The sequence below is a fragment of the Diplotaxodon limnothrissa genome, linkage group LG12, assembly GCF_057381915.1.
Source record: "Diplotaxodon limnothrissa isolate DT_005_m linkage group LG12, D_limnothrissa_male_GT1.1, whole genome shotgun sequence".
Classification (NCBI taxonomy): domain Eukaryota; kingdom Metazoa; phylum Chordata; class Actinopteri; order Cichliformes; family Cichlidae; genus Diplotaxodon; species Diplotaxodon limnothrissa.
The window spans coordinates 20,347,056-20,370,160 of record NC_140607.1 but is presented as its reverse complement, the minus strand read 5'-3'; the positions used below and the strand labels follow the sequence as shown (position 1 = coordinate 20,370,160).

The 23,105-nt window shown below is 40.4% G+C and overlaps 2 protein-coding genes across 4 annotated transcripts; one reads left to right on the top strand and one right to left on the bottom strand.

Moving 5' to 3' along the window:
• Window positions 1-283: 283 nt before the first annotated feature.
• Window positions 284-12,372, bottom strand: LOC146621214 (uncharacterized). Its single transcript, XM_085368217.1, has 12 exons — window positions 12,227-12,372; window positions 10,878-10,989; window positions 9,244-9,337; window positions 8,407-8,461; window positions 5,720-5,860; window positions 5,433-5,593; window positions 5,252-5,350; window positions 4,764-4,909; window positions 4,470-4,641; window positions 4,247-4,359; window positions 3,179-3,266; window positions 284-2,802 (listed from the first exon to the last, which is right to left on the bottom strand). Exons 1-12 carry the CDS (start codon window positions 12,336-12,338, stop codon window positions 2,749-2,751), a joined length of 1,347 nt encoding a protein of 448 aa, XP_085224343.1. The 5' UTR covers window positions 12,339-12,372; the 3' UTR covers window positions 284-2,748.
• A 2,200-nt stretch (window positions 12,373-14,572) lies between these two features.
• slc2a11b (solute carrier family 2 member 11b) lies at window positions 14,573-21,892 on the top strand. Of its 3 annotated transcripts, none has more exons than XM_085368216.1 (12): window positions 14,573-14,647; window positions 16,144-16,242; window positions 16,569-16,729; window positions 16,815-16,939; window positions 17,081-17,210; window positions 17,312-17,460; window positions 17,754-17,941; window positions 18,054-18,164; window positions 20,324-20,425; window positions 21,264-21,339; window positions 21,437-21,564; window positions 21,698-21,892. In XM_085368216.1, the coding sequence occupies exons 1-12, from the start codon at window positions 14,609-14,611 to the stop codon at window positions 21,890-21,892; spliced, it is 1,503 nt and encodes a 500-aa protein (XP_085224342.1). In that variant the 5' UTR covers window positions 14,573-14,608. The 3 variants fall into 3 exon arrangements, with proteins under 3 accessions (XP_085224342.1, XP_085224341.1, XP_085224340.1); XM_085368215.1 differs by lacking the exon at window positions 14,573-14,647 and adding an exon at window positions 15,943-16,014; XM_085368214.1 differs by lacking the exon at window positions 14,573-14,647 and adding an exon at window positions 15,943-16,015 and having other exon boundaries at window positions 16,130-16,242.
• The last annotated feature ends 1,213 nt before the right edge of the window (window positions 21,893-23,105 follow it).

The following is a 23,105-nucleotide window of genomic DNA, read 5'->3' as shown; positions in this document are numbered from 1 at the left end:
TTTTCATGTTATTCTACTTGTTATTTGCATGTCTGTTCTTGACTGTATTAACTGGAAAAAAAAAAGTGTAACAGGTTTAAAAAAAATGTTTAATGATTTCCAAAGAGGTGACAGAGCGTAGTTTTTGCATGTTTTTCTTGACAGATTTCATTCTTTGATTCATGGTTATTAAAAATATAGATGAAATCACTTGAGTCTAGATTTCATGCAGTAGCACAAACATTTCACAGAATTTATAAATGAAGTTTCACAACTATATATATAAAAAATCTGAATTGTGAGCCATCTAACATTAAAAAACAAACAAACTGGGAGTGTCCACAACTATATTGCAAATAGCCTGGAGGCTTGGATAAAAGTAAGGATGCACCGATCCAACTTCTCTATTCTGATAAAAATTCTGAAATGTCAACTCAGTGCTTTTGCCACCAACTCTTTCAGTGCATCATGTATTATGAAGCAAGATTTCATCTTAGCCAGGTAACTTCAAGTTTAGGCCTGGGTTTTGTGGATTACAAAGGCAGTTCACATCTTTCTGGGATATATAACCATAGAAACTTATGCCAGACAGCTAATCTGCTCTGGAGCAGAAAATAGTATCACCATTCCTGGAAGAGTAAGTTTTTCTGTCATTAGCATCAATAAGGAATATAGATATAGACTCCTTCATATAGGATGCTAAAACAGGGCACATATTTGTGCATGTGGACCTCATTTGCAGCTAAGTTAGATCTATATTTGACCTGTTTTTCATATTTTTTCTGCAGCTGAAAGGGTAAGGCAACAATTGCCTTACACGCATCTCATCCACAATTTACTGTGGCTGTTTATTCGTGATAGAGCTGTAATGCTAGTATGTCTGTTGACTTACACAGTCAGCATTTATACCAACTTTCCTTTCTGGCTTTCAATCGGCCAGGCTTTATTAATGTAGTAGTGCTTTTCCAGTCTTACTGACCAAAATTCTTCACAAAGTGCCTTTTAATAATATAATCTTTCTATTACGTACACACACTCTGCTTTCAGCCAGTGTTGTGTGTGTTTGACTGCTTCATATTGTTCTAATATTATAGTTTTACCTCCCATTGTAAAATCAGCCTATAAAACGGACAGATCTGCTGTTACAGATTGATCAGATGCAGTTCATGTAAACACATTCGTAGCCATGTAGAAAAATTGTGAGTTAACTTATCGAGCTGATAACCATCTTCATGTGACCGATTAACCTGCTCACTAATGTTAGAGGTTTATTTATATCAGTCACTGCAATTAAAAAAAGAAAACCTCAAAAGCAGCTCTAATGGTAATGTAGAGCATTGGATCAGTGCATCTCTAAGAAAAAGCACCTCACATGTTGACATCTGTCAACACTGATAAATACATCTACAAACAGTGTGGTGAAGGCAATATATGGTGTCACTAGTTACATCTATCAATAACGGACCGGCAGGATTCAGTGCTTATTAACACAAGTAAGAGATACCTGACAGCGCACTGTACTATGGTGTCCCTGAGGTGCAAAACACAACAAAAACTACAAGAACTAAATGAAACTTCAAACAAACAAACAAAAAACATTACAAAAAAAAAAATAAAACTCACCTTTCTCAGAAGCGTTGGGGCAACATTTTTTATTGTGACTGGACAAAATCAAGTTCGCCGGCTACAGTCGGGAGAGATTTCCAGCTTCTATGCTACTCTTATATAAAAACCTTACTTGAAAGCCCTGAGGCCCACTTAAAAGAAATATGGTCAAAGAGATGAGGTTGTGTTATGCTGAGAGCTACAATCCCCACCATGGGACCATTCGCAGCTAAAGCAGATCCTCAGCAAGGATTTCTAGGTGGCATTTTTATAGCCTCTATTTGATAGAAGAGTAGAGAGCGGACAGGAACGTAAGGCGGGAACAAAAGGCCAATCCAGCCTTTTGACTGGATCATATAAATCATTACAATGGTGACACAAGGCCAAAATATACAATATCCTCTGTTGGTTTGAACAATGGGAATATTGTGTTTCTACAGGGGGTAGGGCAAACATGCTCGTATAATGATAGAGTCAACCTGTTCCCAGGAACTTGAATTTTATCCGGTCACAAACAAGAAATGTTGTCACCAACTTTCCCGTCAAATGTTTCTTTTTGCTGCTGTGTGTGGCACCTCTAGGCCACCGTACTGTGCTGTACTGAAAGTCTGTGGAACATCTAACAATGATTACACGACAACGATTTATATATAAAAATAAGTGATTGGCTCTTTGGAAGCAAGAGAAGGATTCAACGCAATAAACATGTTTTTATCAGATGTCCAACTATAATGCCCAGGCTTTAATCACAGCATTGGTTATTGTAGCTATTGCTTAAAACACATTCTGGTAACACTGTGCTCAGGACAGTGTAGTGCGATATAAAGACCGATCACATGACAACAATGAGAACTAACTTTATAGAGGACACTGTGAAAATGTGTTTGCTGGTAAAGGCAGCCCCAAGTTCAAAATTTGTAATTTGTAAACATTTCATATTTTTCTCGCAATAATTACCCATAGACTATAAAAAAAAAAAAAATCCAGTCACAGTCTGACTTTCATTAAACGACTACAATCATAGCTTCTCCAATAATTAGTAATAAAGGCACTTTTAAAATCAGCTGCTGAGATGATAATTGCTGGCAGTGATCTCGGCTGATTTAGAGCTTACACCTGCGAGCTTACAGGTACTGGTGCAAAGTGTCTTCAGCTTACCCAGGGTCAGAGGTCATATTCTGCTGCACACTGCTGGAGGTACCATTCATATAATTTACTCTGTGGAAAAAAAGTTACCTGTGTGAGATTCACAATCCTGATGTTTGATAAATTGACAACACGCATGAACTGATTTTCTTTTCTTTTTGGGCCGAGCGAGGGAAGTTAAACTAGCTGAAAACACAACACTGACATAAAGTTTACTACCTTATGAAGCATTCTAGTTTTTAGTTAGCAGTCAGCTCACTTAAAAAAAACCCGATCAACACTAAAAAGCTCCATAAAATGAAGGGAAGCAGCAGAGTTGGCAGTAATTTCCTTTATACCAATAACAAATCAATAAAATACTTAATTACTGTGGCCTTTAGATTTGCACAATCCAAATGAAAAAACAACTTAGTTAAGAGAGCATAAGGACACAAAATGTACATCTAACCTTCTTAGTCTTGACGATATCTTGGATGTAATCATTGTACTCTGTCATCGTCCTCTTCTCCTTCTTCGTCAGTGTCTTATTCCTCCGGCTGAGAATGAAGAACATGACAGCATTAAAATACTCGTGTTTGTAATTGCATGTACAGTCTACACCTGTTCAACTGCTCATTACACAAAACTAACCAGCCAATTAAATGGCAGGAACTTAATGCATTTAGACATGTAGACAAGGTCAAGTTGATATTAAAATGAAAAAGTTCAAACCAAGCATCAGAAGGGGGAAGAAATGTGATTTATATGTTTGAGCGTATCATACAGGCCGGTTCTCAGGCCTAGTTCTTTAAAGCGTTAAAGGAGTCTTTTTAATGTCTTGATACGACATAAGGCCCTTGCGATCTTATAATGATCTTATTCAACCATCAAGAGCATTCAAAAGGACAGAAAAATAGAAAAACCGTTTGCAGAAAACTACAAAGAAATTGAAAATTTGAATGAACCAGTCCCTGTTTAGTTTACTCCTTGATCGGGTGACATTGAACACACACATGAACTGTGGTTGGTGCCAGTCAGGCTGGTCTGAATATTTCAAACTGCTAATCTACTGGGATTTTCCCACAAAACTATATCTAAGGTTTACAGAGAATGGTCAGAAAAGGAGGAAATATCCAGTGGGTGAATACGCCTCGTTAATGTCATAAATCAGACGAGAATGACCAGAAAGGAAGGTAACAGTGACTCAAATGACCAGTCATTACAACCAAGGTGAGCAAAAGAGCATCTCTAAATGCTCTCTAACCCATCTGCTTTTAACATTACAGGAGCAGAAGACCACACCAGGTACCATTCTTGTTGGCTAAGAACCAAAAACTGACGCTGCAATTCAGGGTGTGAAAATGATCACTACTGATCAGATCACTATCTGTTTGGGATGTGGCGGAACGGGAGATTTGCATCATTAACGTGCAGCTGACGAATCTGCAGCAACTGTGTGATGCTGTCATGTCAATATGAACAAAATCGATCTGTTTAATTAATCTCTACGAGTTAAATTGCATTTTGCCACACTTACCCTGCAAAATACTTTGCCAGGAAAAGCAGGAGGTAGCAAAAAGCCCCAAAAATGATGACAAAGACTACTTGCCCATCTTCAGGTATCCAGTCCCATAAATACATCACTATTCCCTTTCAGACACACAGTAATAGACAGTCAGAGAGCTCAGGACACTATGTTAAGTCACTAATGAAGTAATTAATGAAATATTATGAAACTGATATTCATTCAGAGCACTTACTGTGAAGATAGTGATGGTTCGAGTTGCACCTTCACCCAACAGCTCCTCCAGCTGCTCTTTGGATAAGGTGCTCACAATAAAACTGAGGATGAAGAGTAAAGGCAGGAAAACACCCAAAGCACCGCACAGGAATGAATGAAGACGGATGCTTTTGTTGCAAGCCACATCAGCCCTGTGTACACAACCATAACAATAATGTGCTATCATACATTTTCCACAACTGATAGTATCTGGTGATGCTTATCTGCTCAGTGTACACATAATATGTTTTATCAAGGCTGCAAGAGGTCATACCTGTCCTGCTCTAGTCTGCTGCTGATAGTGGAACAAATAAGGTCAGAATCTTTCTCCAGCTGATTCAGTGTCTTCTGAACAGCCTGGTTAATGGTCTTCTCGATGGTCTGACAAACGCCATCGATCTGGTTCACACACCTGCTCGGCTACATGAGACAAACAGCTCGTAAACACGTCAGATTTGGACTGAACATGAAAAACACTCTGCACATCTCAATAAAGGATGGTCTGGAAAGTTCCATGACAAATCCTGAGGGCATTCTGACTGACAGCCTTGTGGACTTGGCAGAAAGTGAAGCTGCACTCGCTCAGCAGAAATGAAGCGGAGGTCTTGAGGGATGCACAAATCTACCACGCACGCTTCGTGGTTGTAGATCATAAGATGGTGCAGCGATAACTGCACTGCCGTGGTTTATAATATTTGCACAACCAGAAGTAATTTTTATACAAACACAGCAGTTTAAAGTAACCAACACAGATCATTTTACCTTCTGTGGGTTCGGGATGTATATTGTTGGCATCTCAAAGCCACATTTGTTAAGACCTGGACGGCGGCACAGTTCTTGGACTATCTGCATCATCACTCTCTGATGAGAAAAAAAAAAGTTCATCTCACAGGTTCAACTTTCTTTGAAACAAAAATAAATTATACAAATCAGGTAAACTGACCTGTCTGTCTGTCTCCTTCCCAGCTTCATCTGCCTTGCTGAGGTAGAACAACAGCTTGTCTGCGCATTTTTGGCTCAGCTTCTCCACAATGTTGAGCGTGCGTTTGCAAAGCGCTTGGCCCATCGGGTCAAAGAACACAAATATCAGGTCTGCCTGTTCTCCTGCTCAGAGAAAAAAAGCATTTATTACATTCCTGCAGCTGTACATCAGCTGTACAGTAGACACAAAGGAGAAGAAGAAGAAGACAGATCACCACTGAAGAGACAAGTTTAAGCTAAAGGACACACCCAACCAAGTGATGGCACTATTCACATCAAAAGGGTAGATCATGTCCCCGTCCACCAAACCCGGAGTGTCCACGAAAGTCACCAGGCTGAATTTCTTCTGCTTGGAGGTGGAGATCTCAGCAGATAGGTAGTCAGTAACACCTGGAAAACAGAGATGGCGTGCATGTGCAAAAAGATAAAGACACAGTAACTAAGGTAACGAGTTCAGTCCATGCAGGAAAATGTCGCCTCTAATGGCTATAATATTGTGTGCTACAGGAAGCCGCAGTGCGGTCAATACTTGGAAGCCTGAGGGAGATCAGCAACAAGATCTCAAGGCAACTTTTATGCTAAGAGCTTTGCATTTTGGGGACGGCAGCTATAATTTAACTCCAAAACGATCGTATTCTTCACAGACACAGCTGTGCACGTGTGAAAAGATACGTTCACGTCCTGTGACGATGATACAGCAGCCGCACCCTCGCACATGAAACTTTATTTCTGTTTTTCTAATCATGAAAATATTAACGAGGCCTCTGTTTCCTCACTGCCCTCTGTGGAGAGCTTTGTTGTCATGGTTACACACAACAGCTCTTCAACTGGCAGCTTTAGTGTGGGGCGTGGGACATAAAGCTAGCCAGTGAAGAACGACTGTGAGGCAACGCACTGAGAGGTTACGATAATCCACCACAACCACCACACATAAGAACACCCCCCCTCCCCTTAAATAGAACAGGATCACTATTGAGATGCATCCCTACTAGTGACAAAGTAACCCCTCCCACGCCGACCCACACTCACACACACACACACACCAGGGAGGCCTGGGATGACACTGAGGCCGTTTCATGCAAAGAGGCAGGTGTCAACAGCCAGCACAAATCGCATCCTTGTGCTGCAGTGAGCAGAGCCACTGCTCCTCTGGCACATTAGCATTCCCTCATGTTTCTCCCACATCAGCATGGCCACAATATCAATAGATCTGCCTCTTATCACACGCCTAAGAAAAGTCTCTGAGTACCGAGATATCCCTGCTGTGCAAAAGAAACATTAAAAATATGTATGTTTGTGTTTAGGTGTGTGCGGATTTCATAAAGTAGCTTTAATTTAGAGCGCTGCAAGACCGCACTTCAGCTATTCCATATAATCCTAAATAAACAGGCACAAACGGGGACAGATACATCGATCCGTGCGGGAAAGGAAAAAAGTTCTGCCAGCTGAAAATGAGAGTTATACTTGCCAATGTGCGCTAAGTTCCTGAACTGACTGTAACTGAGAGGACCGTGCAGGAGATCATGTGCACAAGGAAAAGGGCAAAGGCTGCAATAACGCTGCATCGACCAAGACCAAAAAAGAAATTGTTGAGCTGAACAGGTGAAAGCAGACATGGTGCAAATACTTCTACAGGAATCTGAGAAGCCAAAGACCTTGATTAACCAGCGGATATGATTATTTTTTAATGTGCAGCAAAAGCAGTCAGTTCCCACAAAGCATACAGGCTAAACCCATGACAACAGGTTGATAAGACAGACACATAAAGATCTAAGTATGAAGCCAAATTAAGAAGCACATCCCAAAGGAGACCAAAGTGTGCAGCCAGCAGCTGCTCCCACATGTATGGATATATGGAGCTTTTCTGATGAGTCATCCTCGGCTGCTGTGACAGGTAAACAAATGTCTCATACAGCTGGTTTCCACAGGCGGCGGCGACGATGACGATAAAGTTGAAATGAATTGAAAAGAAAAATCCTGCTTGTATTCCAGCAGCAGATTGTTGCGAGGCTCGGGCCTGCGGAGCGAAGCTGTTGCTGCTGGAGTCTGGGCTGCGCCGTCTCTAATAGCTGTGACATTTCTCAGCAGCTCCTTCTGACTAAACTGCACTGCTGCCGATGGGGCGTGTGACTCATACGCCATACAGTGTTCGCTCTGGTCCGCACCCAGTGAACCCCCACTCTCTACACACTGCCTGTCAACACTCAATCAACAATCCCCCACCCTCCGCTGCACACCCCCACTCAGCCAGCAGGCAACACCCAGACTCTGTAGACGATCACCACGTTCACAGCGGCCGTCCGGTGGCGTATCCAGAGCGCTGCTGACGCACAGATCTGAGCAAAACTGTCTTAAAACAATATCAGAGCGCCGCACGTGTGTGAGAAGAAGAAAACAGGAGTCTGGACCGATTTATCATCAAGTTTATGACTCACTATTGAGTCATCAAGGTGAAGGACCTAAACCCAACCTTAAATCACAGAAGCCTGTGATAAGGATTAATAACAGCCCACGAGTAACCGAGCATTAAACAGGCAGACATTCTTGTGATGTTACAGATCACAACGCGTCTTTAAAACCGACTTTGATCAGCAGCATCCAGAGGTAAATATTCATTAGCCACCAGCAGAGCCTTATCTTAAACCTCAAAGGTACAGCTACCTTTTTGCAGTTTGTGATTACATTCATCTCCTGCAGTTTTAACTCTCGATTCCAATAATTTGCTAATTGTAGAGACTGATTGGTGATGATTTTCATCAATAAGCATAGAAATATCACGATCAAAGGCATAGAGATGCAAAGCCCCAAGTTTTTACTGTTTACCCGCACGTGGAATATATATCAAATCTAATGTTTCACAGAAGGAACTATCTGCACATTCACTGAGAGAGCATGAAAATGTAGTATAGTAAAGAGTTGAAGAAGTAAAGTCTTACCTTTGAACTCCAGGAGCGGTCGAAAGTGAGGATAGAGATGCAGCGTTGCATTCCCCTGCGAAAGAGTTAACAGGACAGTGTTAGAAACAACCCGATGAGACAAACCTGCATTTTTTTCCCCTGCAGTCTTTTCCCGCCCCTCTACAACAGAGTCCTCTCTCATCTTGGTGCTTTACACGAGCTGGTGTGCTGCGGCTCAGTGTGCACGCCTTAGCTCTTCCTGCACATTGGAGATAATCCTTCTACTCTGCAGTCCCATACTACACTCCAAATGTATTATTCATACTCCTACCCTTCACCACATCAGGATATGAACAGAGAGGCAGAGGGAAGGGATATCAGAGACGACCGAGAGGCAGGTGTCTCCCAAGCCTGTTCTCATGCTGCAAAGATGTTTCTGTGTGTGTGTGTGTGTGTGTGTGTGTGTGTGTGTGTGTGTGTGTGTGTGTGTGTGTGTGTGTGCGTGCGTGTGCGTGTGTGTGCATACACAACAAAGCCCCTCAGTGGAGCAGCATATAGAATGAGAAATCACCACTGGCTGAGGGAGTGCCTTACATAAATGCCAACATCAAACACCCTGCTTCATCAGCCTTTATGACTGACTGCAGCTTCAGTTCATGTTACTGAAGTCAAACAATCGCAACATCTCCTTGAGTACAAAACTAAAAGGTGATAGCTGAATATAAAAACAAGCTTCTTAACAAATACTGAGAACAAAATTAAAGGATTGCACTGAAGTAAAAGAGTTAACTGTCACAATTTTCCTTTTTAAGCTCTGGCTGGGAAATCTTTTCGTGGCACAGCTGCACATGCCGGCCGTGTCCACGCTGATCTTACCGTCAGAGATTCTCTTTTGCGTCCACTTGTGATGAAGGTAAACCCCTGCGTTTCGATGGCCACCCCAGTTTTCTGAATGTGCTCTTCAACATACCTAGAAAGATAATAACGCCATCAAAAGTGAGAAAGAGCTAAAGCAACAACGCCTCAATTCTTGCGGAAAGCTACATGTGAAAAAACGCTGCAAAATGATTCTGTTTACAATCAAAGGGAAAATAAACAAATCCTAACATTTTAAGAAGCTCAAACAATGCACTGTTTGAATTTTTGCTTGGTAAATTTGATTTATCCACAAGAAACTAAATTCATTCTTTCATGTTTTAATGTTTAGAATAATTTACCTACCTACCCACAAACCCATCCATCTGTAATAATATAGCTTGTGGCTTGTTTAAAAGGATGTAGTTGTGTGATCAGTGGGATATTACAGAATTTGGACATCAAGAGACTAGAGAACAAATGTCAGGTAGAAAAACACTCCTCGAACCAGTTTGCAATCTCTAAGCAGTAATAATCAAAGTGATGACCTTAAGAGCATCTTCAACATTAGCGAAGATGAGTATATAAGAATCTTGAAAGATTTAACAAATTAACAAATATTGCAATAGAAAAAAAATGTCACCTTAACCAATTTGTCAGCAGAAAGCCCCCTCTCTCTAAAATATGTCAGATCAGTTAGAATCAGGGGCGGCGCGGTGGTGCAGTGGTTAGCTCTGCCATTTCACAACATAAAAAGTCCCGAGTTTGAATCTATTGGCCAGCTGGGGCTTGGGTGGGTTCTCTTTGCGTACTGGGGCTTCCACCCACAGACCACAGACAAGCATGTTGGGTTACTGATTATTCTAAACTGTCTGTAAAGGAAACAAGGAAGACCACAGAAGATGTACATGGTTGTGGGGAAGGCTGGAGTGACAGAGGGGGATGCTAGGGATAGGGTCGGGAAGGGAGATAATCTGCTTTGGCAACCCCTGAAGGGTCAGGAGGAGGAGAAGGAAGAAAAGGAGGAGAAGAGGAAAATAAGAAGCTTAAGAAGAAGAAGGGAGAAGAGGAAGTTTTTCCCAGATTGTGAAAGGTCCCCAGTTCAAGGACAGGAGGAGACACAAATCCCAGGAAGGCTTGTTTCAGAAAAGACCCTCCTTCTTATGTCTGCACACATTGTTTATATTTGATTCAGTACATATGGTATTTATTAATGGTGATTTGATGCTCTTTCTTTTAGCACGGATGTGGGACAGTATTACAGTGTCATTGTATGCCTCGATCTGCATTTCAAATATGCAGATCCACCCAATGTGGTGACGCGAATAAGGGAGTAGCCTAAAGGTCACTAATCTTACAGCATACATATTTCCTACCCAGCATTTATTCAAAAGAGGACAAAACTTTGATGGTGACAAAAGATTTAACTGACATACAAAATAACAAATTACACCTGTTTTTTCCCCCATTTTCTTTTGTAAATCCACACTTCCTGGGGCAAAACTGGGCTGCATTCAAACCACAAAGCGCTTTCAAAAAGTCATGTGTGAACAGGATGTTCTCGACACCAGTCTCTCTTTGAAACATAGAGCAGAGCATGTGATGGTCAGGCAGCGTTATTAGATCACAACAACAATAAGAAGTATCAGTAATACCAGTTAATGAAGGAGCTCTTTCCTGCAGAGTGGTTACCCATTATCATCACGATGATCTTCTTTCTGGGAGGCAGAAGACGGACTCCCAGGCTGCTGGCAATTTTTACCAAGCCTGAAAAACACACACAACACAATCATGACATGCAATGACTATAGTGGTACCTTTGTACTGTGATGCTCTAGACTGGTTTTAAAATAAAATAATGTAGTTGTGAGTAAATAGTAAGCCTGCACAGATGCATAGTTAATCGTACATGGTTAAAGAGTAGGTAGAGGAAAATTTTACAAAGTGGCAGATGAAATGACTACCACTTGTCCTCCCTCACAACTCTTCTCAGTAGTGACAATTATCACAGTAAAAGCAAAATAAACTGATGCCTGTTGCCTGGCATGAGCTCCAAGATAGTTATGCTTAAAGTAAAATTCTACTATGTTAAACCTCTGAAGTCTAAGTTACCTGAACCCTAACCCTATGCGGTCACAATGTGTATGTTTGTTTTATAAATCAGACTCCCAAGAATGAACATAAATTCTAAGGTTTTTTCCTCTTTGGAGCAAAAATTTCTTTTAGAAATGTAATTCCAATATATCTACTTGATTTTGACATACAATACAAAGGTCTAGAGGCATCTCTCATTTGTTATCTCTCAAGTTATTCTTAAGGAAGGGGAAGAGAGGGCAAAGGTTGACATATAACAAATTATACAAGCCTGTGTTTTTATTTAGCTATTACACTATAATAAGTTGTTTTGTTTTTTTAAAGGACACATGGTGATCAAGGTAACTAAAATGAGTTACAGGATTATTCGTGACACCACACCTTTCCAAATGTTTACCTTCTAGAAAACAAGTTGATATTCTCTCTGCTTTTCTCTGCTTGCACCCCAGAAGGGTATAATAATCTCCCATTAATAAAAAGCACACTACAGGAGGCTTTCTTATTAAATTGTTGATTTTTTTAACTGTAATATCTTACAGTATAAGGCCGTCACTATGCGACTGCGGCACTTTAATTATGTTCCTCTTTCTGGGATCAATGAAGTCTCTATATATCTATGTGTATGTGATTTTGCATCAATGCATACAGTCAGATGGGGCACTGCCCAGCGAGGCTGCAGAGGAGCCTCTGAGATGTTCAACGTCACGTGTTTGACACACACTAGCAGCTGCTGCAGACTGACACACACACTAAACAAGCAGCATTACACCTTTAAGTCCACATAAACTTCAGTCGGGGGCTTCAGCAGTGGCACAGCTCGGTTACCATAATACCACAGCCAGGGCGGGCTGGTTTCTACTTTGCGGTCCTAACTTTGCTTTAGCCTTAATCCAGATTATCGACTGTTTACCGTTTTCGCTGTCCACATACAGATTGTGGCACTCCTTCAGTATCCTCTCACTCGGTGTGGTGATCGCAGACTCCAGGGGGTTTGCCACAGATCTGGGCTTTCTACCCGACATGGTTAACGACGCCAGGGGAACCCGCTTCTCTGCCCTTTCCTACACCACACGGGGAAGGGTTTCAGGGTTGCACAAACACCGTTATGTCCTGAAGAAGCGCTCCCCCTGCGGCCAGACGTCATCATGACATCTGAACACACAGGTGTTATTATGCCCTGCGTGGCTTTAAATATTATTTAATGATTAGTTTGTATTACTGACCTTTGTCCATAGAAATATGACAAAATTGCTGCCATGTTGAATGTCTACAATTAGCTCTCGCCCCTCCCGAACTGCTCCCAAAATGTGGGCCACGGACCCCTGGTGGGCCCCGAATGGTACTACAAGTGGGCGTTAAGAAGTCAATTATTATAAATAGGCTAAATTATAACTGACAAAACTATTATTAAAACTATTACAGTTCAAATCAGTTTTATTCGTGTAATTCCAAATTACAACAATAATTGCCTCAAGGTGCTTTAAATGTAAGGTTAGAGAGGAAACAGCAACAATCAGATAACCCCTGATGAGGAAGCACTCGGCCAGAATGAGAAAGAAAAAACACACTTTTAGCAGGAAGAAAACTCCTGCAGAACCAGTTCAGTTTCTGGTGCAACCAACTCAGAGTAAGGGTAAAGAGAAAAGACAAAGAGGGTACGGGGAGACAGGACAAAACACAGATTGTGGGGGATAAAAGACACAATTCAATGGCATGCAGTAGTGTATGAACACCTGGGGAAAGAAAAGTGAAGAAGAAATGCTCAGTGTATCAAAGGTATAAGCAGTCTGACCTTATAGCAGCATAACTAAGGAATGGTTGAGGGTCACCTGATTCACCCCTATCTTTATCAAAAAGTTTAAGTCAAGTGATGAGGTTAGGGGTTTCCCTCCAGTCCATGAAAAATTTAATTTTTCATGGACTGGTACTTATATCACACTTTTACCTAACTGAGCACTCAGATAGAGTGCTCACATTCATGCACCACTTTATTCCATGCCTTGCACACATTCACACTCCAATGAGGGGACAGTTTGGGGTTCAGTAGGATACTTCAACAAGCTGACTGAAGGACCCAGGGATCAAACATTGACCTTTTAGTTTGTAACTCTACCTGCTGCACCTCCTTGTTAAGCATCATACAAGTTTTACAATTTTTTATACATTTTTCATAAACAGTAAAAATGACACGTTTTTTGTGTCCTGAATAGATCAGCCTGAGGGAGACTGTGCTCTGCTGCGTCTGTAGTATAGAGTGGAGCTGGTGCAATAGAATGTCCATTGAATAGATAGAATAGAATCGCCCTTTATTGTCATTGTACATGTACAACGAAATGGTAAAAACTTTGTGGAAACAGCGCTGTCACAGCATCAGCTGAATGAATGATCTTTTGCGTCATTGTTTCATAAATGTGGTCAGTATAATGACCATATTTATCAAAGAGCAACCTTTTTTTTATTTGTTTTGTACTACAAGTAACTTCAGTGGGTTTTGTTTGAATAAGCTTTAAGCTGTGTCACACGAGAGTATTCCTTTTTTTTCTGTCTCTGTTTTAACGTTGATCAACAAATCATCACTACAGACTGAAACTAAAGCTGAGCTGTACATTTTGAAAAAAATATCCACTGTTAACTCTATTTGAGATTTCCATTTTTAGAGTCTCAAAAGTTCTCACGGGATTAAAACGTTTTTTGTTTTTTTGTGGTAAGCTACAGAACTCTTTGAATGATTTACAAATTTAAGAGCGCAGCGACCTTGGAAATAAAATCAGTGTCAACGTTTTAGAAATTATTTGTTTTATCACTTTTATCCAAAGTAATTCAAACCCAAATATGTATTTACCTAGGAGGCAGTCATCCATGGAAAATAGAATCCAATTTTATGGAACTACAAATTAGCAGATGACATCTTCTGCTACCTGAACAATAAATTTGTGTTATCATCTTTGAATATAGTGAGAACCTATTGTACTATTTTTTCTCGTGACCACAATACATGAACCAAACTAAAAAAAAAAGTCACATGACAGTTGAAACAAGCTGTAAGTGTGAAGTGTGTAACACAAAGTGAATATTATTTTAATATTTGGGTTAACAAGCCCTCTTTTAGCCGAGAGCAAGCTTCACCATGCAGCAGGAATGTGCCTCAACCTCTTAATCAGCCTCTACGCTGAGCCGAGGTCATGTGCTGCACCTTACAGTAGGCAGCTACTTTGTCAGAACTTGGATTCAAGTGCAAAATTTAGTCTTTGTAAATGGTTTCTGCGAGCATAACTTTACGGCAGCTTTCAAAATGAACGCGGATGAGGGACGTGCGGAATCAAGGAAAGAGGTGAGTCATACATGGGTTTGGAACCAATGAGGGCTGTTAGAAAGAAAAAAAAAAGAATAAAGAAATAAATAAAATAAATTATTTTAGAATATTTGCAGGGTTTTTTGTTTCTTTTTGTTTTTCTTGTTTTTTGTTCGTTTTGGGGTTTTTTAAAAAAAATAATTCCTGGGTTCAGACGTCTTTCCTCAAATGACTAAAGAGAGCCAGTCACGAGGCAAAGTCGTGAAGAAAAACGTTAAATTCACATGAAATAAAACGTAGCTAGTGTCTGTGGAGGATGCGAGCTGTAATCCGTAGTTTAATAATTTTAATCCTAAATAAATGTCATTTATATTTTAAATCCTAAAATAAATCCTAAATAAATATTTAAATTCTAAAAGCGCGTGGTTTTGGGTTGCCAGATTGACAAAAATCCGTTTAAAGTACTTGGTATTGATATGTATTATAACTGCAGTTCGGATTGTTGTATACAGAATGTCTTAAATTATGAATATTTATTATCAACTTTATTAAACTGCTAATGAATTGCTCTTTATAAACATTTCCGTGCATCCCTCCTCTGACGGAGACTGGAGTCCTTATGATGGAAAAGACAGCAGCCACAAAAACCTTGCACCATGGCCGGCCCAGATTGCTCTCCACAGTTAATCCATCCAGCGGCTGCAGTTATTCAAAAAACTTCACCAACTGCTTTTCTATACTTGAACTATAGGGGGAGTCCGCACATAGCATCTTTACTGCTGAGCGTATAGCCTAGGACATATGTTACGGCATAACTATGGATTTTTTTTTCTCAGCCTTTTAAAATGTGAATGTGGTACTGCATACTGCCTGTAGGCATACATCACACTTCCATGGCATCAAACCTGTGAGCTATGCAAGTCTTTAAAAACAAAAAAAAGAAAAGAAACCAAAATATATTAAAATAGGTGCACATTGTGCTACTCTTTGTGAAACATGTTTTCGGTAGACCAAAATCATAATGCTATGTAACTCCCCTATGTGTGGATCCCGAAATACTTTTCTTCTTTTATGTGAAAGTAATTAAACTACACTGCATGCTGTGTTTGGATTCAGTTAGTGCGCCATGAACTTTGAATAAACATGGAATAATTTAGCCAATTCCCCACACCCTAAGGACACTTTCTGACAACAGATCAATTGTATTATCCCCGGCATAAACTCATCCCCCCATCCGCTTTAAGTTTCCTGTTGGATGCAAGCTCCTGCGAGAAGGATACTCTGATATTCTGCTCTCCCTCAAAGAATCCAGGACTTTAAGAAAAATATAAAACATGCCAAAAGAATACAAGAATGAATATCAGCCTCTTCTAGCTAAAGCAACCAAAGATAGAAGGCGGCCAAAGGTAAGTGGATTGTAATGGATTAAGGGTTTTGAAAAATAAAAGTACGTTTGGCAGCATGGTGGGACGCAGCTTTCTGTCCAAGATGATATTGAAACACTTTTGTTTGTGGGTCTGTTTTTCTGTTTGCAGCTTCCAAACAAATCACTTCTGCTGGCTGTGTGTGCTGCTGGCATCGGGGGGACCTTTCAGTATGGATATAATATATCTGTCATCAATGCGCCCACAGCGGTAATAATTCTGCTGCCTCTCACTGGACTTTTTCCATAACTATTGATCTAAATGATCAAAACACGGTCTGAGGGCAAACTTAGTAACACGTGGACTACAGTCACTGTTTTTGTTATTCTGATATTAGAGAACACGCACACACAAACACACAACACATAATTTGTTCTAACAAGCACAGGCGGTCTAATGATCGCCAAGTACAGTGATGTTATTCAGTGACAAAAAAGTAGACTGATAATAAGAGTAGTGGCAGTATTTAGACATTGCTTTGCACTCGTGTTGATAAAAAACAGTGTTTGTGTTCAATTTTCTTCTTTTCTCTCCAGTATGTGCAAGATTTCATCAACCAAACCTGGAGCGAGCGTTACCAAACTCAAATATCAGATGATGGTCTCACCCTCCTCTGGTCCACTATCGTGTCCATATTCACTTTAGGAGGACTTATAGGGGCACTGATTGGTGGAACATTGTCTGTGAGGGTCGGAAGGTATGGACATGTTTTTTTTTTGTTTTTTTTTAATGAAAAATTGTCTTCTCTTTTATAAATAATGGGATTCATTTTTTCTTTCCAGAAAAGGGACACTGCTGACCAATAACATATTTGCACTCCTGGCTGCTTTGCTGATGGGTCTGAGTTATCCTACAGGGTTATTTGAATTACTCATCATCGGACGTTTCATCTCTGGATTAAATGCAGGTGAGTACATCAGGAACACTTAAATGTTTTGTTTCTAAATCTTGGAGAAACACAGATACATGAATTAGATGTCCAGTTAATAATGGCTAATAATGATGCTGCATGAAAACCTTCTGAAATGTCTTTTAAATATTTTTATAGGCATTGCCATTTGTGTTCAACCTCTATATTTGGGAGAAATAGCTCCGACTTCACTGCGTGGTGCTATGGGAATGGGAACCTCAATTTTCATTACTGGGGGGATCTTTACCGGACAAGTGATTGGCCTCAGGTGATGAATAAACACATTAAGAAGAAGAACTTTTCACACAGTTCCAATGCTACATCCCTTCAAAGAAAATATCAAGCTGAAGTCCTTGTACAATTATACAGAGAGCTCCTGGGGAAAGAGGAGTACTGGCCCATCCTGCTCTCCACCACCTGTATCCCAGCTTTTCTGCAGCTCCTGATCCTGCCCTGGTTCCCTGAGAGCCCACGCTATCTGCTCATCAACAAAGGGGATGAAGAGGGTTGTAAGAAAGGTAAAACAGCTGCACCGTTCCTTCCATTTCAGATCGCTGGGAATTGTGTTCTTCCAGGAAAGATGACTTAGTGCATGTGACAGCGTAAATAATAAAATGTATAAAGACTACCCTTTGGCAGAAATAACCAGAGGCAGAGACATTTATCTTTTCATTTCAAGCATGTGATAAATTTCTGACGGTGGAAACCTTCTGACAGGACACCCCCCCAAACAGCAAACAGCCACCGCAGATTAGTCAGATATGAAGGAAGTGCAATAACTTGAAGTCCTGTGTGTCTTATGTGTCTGCAGCCCTGAAGCAGCTGCACGGTATAGCTGATTGTGACAGTGAACAAGAGGATATTGAGAAGGAGAGGAATAGCTTATCAGGTTTACAGGCCAAGAAACCCTGGGAGCTCTTTGCTGATCGCTCTTTACGCTGGCAAGTTCTAACCATCATGGTGCTCAACGCTGCACAACAGCTGAACGGCATCAATGCTGTACGTACGACCACTTTAAAAAGTTCACACAAAGATAAAAAAGGAGTTTCCAAAGAACTGAAAGTTATGGTTTTGTGTTTGTTTCTTTATTTGTTTTCTACACTCCCTGTAGATTTACTTCTACGCAGGTTACGTGTTCAAACAGTCTGGTATTCCCAGTGATAAGATACCATACGCCACTGTCGGCACTGGTGCCTGTGAATGCATCACCGCTTTAACATGTGTAAGTATGAGTTTCTCGTCATGTATTTTCAAGTATTGTTTTTAGTATTTGGATGAAAATCCACTGCAACTGCTTGAAGTTTAGAACCCACAGACATCACCAGATCTCCTCCCTTGAGATGTTCCCCTGGCTTTTACAGCATCCATCTTCAGTCGCTGCTAGTTTGTGGGTCTTCATTCAGTTTTTTATTTAAGAACTAAAAAATCATGCTCTGGTGGATTGAAATCAGGTGACTGGCTTGGTCATTGAAGGATATCCCATTTATTTGCCTCAGACAAACTCTTTGCAGTATGCTTTGGATCATTATCCATTTTAATAGAAATTATAGCTGTGCAAACTTCTGATGTCTTTGTGCTACTTCTATCAGCAGTCACATAATCAGTAAACATTATAATGCTGTTCAGCCATGCATGCCTATGCATTAGGCCTCCACCATGTCTGACAGATAGCATTTCATGCTTCAGATCACGAGCAGATTTTCTCCTTCGCCATGCTTTTCTCTTCCAATCAGTTGGGCTTCTGTGTTTCATCTACCCAAAGAATCTATTTCAGTACTGTACATGTCGAATCTTCTTCTTGTTCTTGAGTGTAACCAGTGGTTTGCGCCTCGTTGTCAGCCTTCTGTATTTCCATTCATAAAGACATCTCTTTATTGTAGACCTTCACTAGTTTTTTTATATTTACACAGATATGTTCTAAAAACCCAATAAACTCAATAGATTTAAGTGTAGATGAATGTATTTTGGGATCATTTTTTACCTAACTCTGACTTCAAAAAAAATTCCAGTCCCTTTACACTGAGGGTGCCAAACATAAGGCCTGGGGGCCAGAATTGGCCCAATAGATAAACAATTAAATAACAAGAAAGTTCCTGTTTTTTCACTACCTACTATAGAAATGCCCGCAAAAATGAAAACTAGATATGTTTTAATTACATGACATGAACCACCAGAGCTTTTTTTTGTAATTTTACACATTTATTGTGTAGTTTTACTGCTCTGACCCATTTAAGATCAAAGTGAGCTGTATGCATCATCCCTGCCCTACACAGTTATTGTGTGTTAATCTGAGTGTATTCACCTTATAAGTATGACTCAAAGCATAAGCTGACTTGTAGTCCTTTTTATGAGATCTCTGCTTCCAGTTTAACTCAGGATATACAAATATCATAAAACTCTAATGTGACATTTTTTTTCTACGAATTTCTTTGTCATTGCTATTGCTTGGGGTGCTTGTGGTGGTCTGTGAAGTGAAATTTACTCTTATAAAACTTCTTCTTGTTTACAGACAAGTTTTCTTTATAGACTAAATGTATGCCTCACTTATTCATAATGCATGATGACGTCAGAGGTTAGAAGATACAGATCTTACACTTTTTAAGCCCAAAGCCTTTAAAAGTAACATTTGCTTTTCCTGGGGTGAAGGACTGCTTACCCATTACTGGACTAATATGTGACAAAGAATCCAACTGGTAAACCCAAAACAATGTGTGTAATGGTCCGAATATTAATATACTTTTACAATTATTTTTACTGAGTCAGATTATGAATACAAGGGAGTTTTAGACTATAAGATTTCATGCAAGCCCACTCAGGACTATCATTTGTTAAAAAATAAGTCACAATAGACCTCAGCTTTGCAGTGCAATAACTTCGGCTTACTCTACCGAGGAGGCAGGATCTCCTGAAGCAAGCTGAGTTTTGCCAGGTGAGACAGCACATCTGAAGTGAACTATCTTCTCCCGGGTGTCATGTGTCTCATGTGACCAAGTCCAGCTCCTGACACTGTTCAGAGTTTATGTGTGAAATGGCTTTAGTTGTGCATACTATTTATAATCTATCTTAACTGGAAAATACATTGAACTTTAGTTTCAAATTTTTCTTTTTGTTTCAGCAAACACAGAAATAATGATCCTCTATGACACTTACAGCAATCTTAAAATCACAAGATGAGACCTTTCAAATATCGCTTCCAAGCGATGAACTGTCAGAGGCGGTCAGATTATAAAAAAGAAACCATCAGGAAGAAAAATAGAAAAGAATTTCAAGACGTTTGTGTAAGATGGCTGGAAATAGAACATGAAATGGATCAGAGTAATCCTCAAAAGAGATGTTTGCCTGGAGTCTTTCTGGTCTTGTGACATGCTGTGTGTCTCACAGGGTATGCTCATTGACCGTCTGGGAAGGAAAGTACTCATCATGGGAGGATACACACTGATGGCTATCTGCTGCGTTTTATTCACGCTGACCCTAACTTTTCAGGTAATTATCGTCAGGCCAAGAAATCTTTTTAAAAAGAGATATTTAAGGGTTTAAGCCCTGTGTGGTGTTCATGCTTTCGTTACCCTGGTTGCATCACATATGGAGGTGTTTCAGTCCTTGGACTAGTAAACTATGCAATTTAACCATTTTTGGCATCCATATTTCTCCCTGTGTTGGCCGCTGGTAAGCTTATTTTGGAGATGACTAAAGGTCAGCCTCGTGCTTACTGTCAGACTCTGTCAGGTGAGCACTGTCAGAGTGCTCACCTGACAGCGAGTGACCTGCGTGCTAAAGGCTAGAGTTATCACTGCAGAGTTTGAGTCTGTCCCGTCGTTCCTTCCTGTCTGCACCATCACATCTGATAAAACTCAACTGTTTCTCTGCATCATCTTCCAAAACTGACTCATCTAAAAGTGCTAAGCAGAGAATGAGTTCATGACCAATACGCAGCCACACAGGTCAAGCTATTTGTATTTGTTGTGCCCCACCCTCGATATGCAGCCTGGGATGGAGCGTGAGAAACTACATTGTGGTTCCCACAACCCAGAGGTTAAAATGTGCAGGAAAAGCAGGAGCACAAACGCATACACACTAAAAACACACCTGAACACACATGCTTAATATGAATGTGCAGGGTTGCTCTATGAAGTTTTATTGTATGCATTCTTTGCAGAAAATGAGCCAAAGGCAAAAAGTCTGAAGAAACAATCAAAATTACATATTTTTTCTTTTGGTAAATACTGAAAACGGGTCCAACAGACCTGAACGCCACACAGAGGTTAAGGCATGTCCCTACCTGTGTTATAACGTTTCTTTTGCACAACTTCCTTGTTTTCAGGAGGCGAGCCCAGTTGTTCCATACCTCAGCATGGTCTGTGTTTTTGCTTTCATCTTAAGTTTTGGCTTAGGACCAGGTAAAAATGTTCTTTCTTTCACCGAAGCATGTGCATCATCAGCTGCGTCTGCACATCAGCTGTAACAGGGATTTCTTCTGTGTCTTCCCCCATGAAGGTGGCGTGACTAACATCTTAACAACTGAGCTGTTCACGCAAAACTCGCGCCCTGCAGCGTACATGCTTGCAGGGTCAGTGAACTGGTCCAGTTTCTTCTTCATTGGCCTGGTCTTCCCCTTCATTGTGGTAGGTGTTCAAATGGTTGAGGATCTATGATCATTTTGGAATATTTTATCACCATTTCTTGCATTTAAAATGAACATTTAAACCTCGATGTTGTACTTGGATATGTTCCACTCACTTGTTTTATTTTTTACAGCTCGGACTGAAGCAGTACTGTTTCCTGGTGTTCTTGGTTATCTGCTGCTTGGTGATAATATATATCTTCCTTGTTGTCCCTGAAACCAAGAACAAAACCTTTCTGGAAATCCAGAACGAGTTCCAGTCTTCCAAAAAGAGGCAGATCGGCTGTTCGGACGGAGCAGGGACAATACTGTTGTCAACTTCAATATGAAATGTGCCTCGTTAAACAGGGTTATTTAATCAGTGATTCTTTATGTCACACAATATTTATCACACAAATCTGAAATATTTATAGCGAACACATGAGATAACTTCCTGACACCCAGGTTCATGTTTGGGATGCAATTTGTAATTTTGCCTTGTTATTTTTGATTAGTTGGACATAAACTAAGTTTTCTCTTTGAGCAGGGAGTTGTTACTTTATTACAAAGCTGTTACATACTTTTTTTTATCAAGTCCTAATATTGGGATAATCAGGTCATTTTACAGCACAATACAATAAAGTCAACACAGCTTAACAACGTATAAAACACAGCTGAGCAGAATGAAGAATAAGGTGCAGAACAGCAAAATGAAATACGCAAATTGATGATGCAGGGTCTCAGGTTAACATTCTCACCAGCCACTTTGTTAGCTACACCCACTACCTCTAATCAGCCAATCATGTAACAGCAACTCATTTAAACGTGCAGACATGATCAAGATGACCTGCTGAAGTTCAATCTGAGCATCAGAATGAACATTTAAGTGACTTTGAAAGTGGCAAAAAATTGGTGCTAGACAAGCTGGTCAGAATATTTTACAAACTGCTGATCTACTGGGATTGTCTCAAACAACCATCTCTTCACAGAGAATGGTCTGAAAAAACTTCTGATGCCAGAGGTCAAAAGAGAATGGGCAGACTGCTTTGAGCCGATAGGAAGGAAACAGTAACTTAAATAACCAGTCGTTACAACAAGGCACAGAAAAGGATGACATGTTGAACGATTACACCCAGAAAACCACACCAGGTACCACTACTGTCAGCTGACAACGGGAACCTGATGCCACAAATTCATATGGCTCACCAAAATTGGACAACAGAAGAATGGAAAAATGTTCTCTGGTCTGAAGAGTCTGAGTTTCTGTGGCAATATTCAGACGGTAGGATTAGAATTTTAAGGGTTATATTAAGGCTGGTGGCGATGTGGGGATATTTTCTTGGCACACATTGTTTAAACCGCACAGCCTACCTGACAGCTGTTGCTGACCATTTCCTTCCTTTCGTGACCACAGTGTATCCATCTGCTAAAGGTGGTTCTGCCCAGTGGAATCAAAGTGTACCTAAAAGTTTCTGGTGGGTGTATGTTGCTTAATAATGAATTGTGCTGTAAACTATAGTTCCTTTTTAGATCTTCTAGGCAGTTGTGATTGTGTCTCTTTAG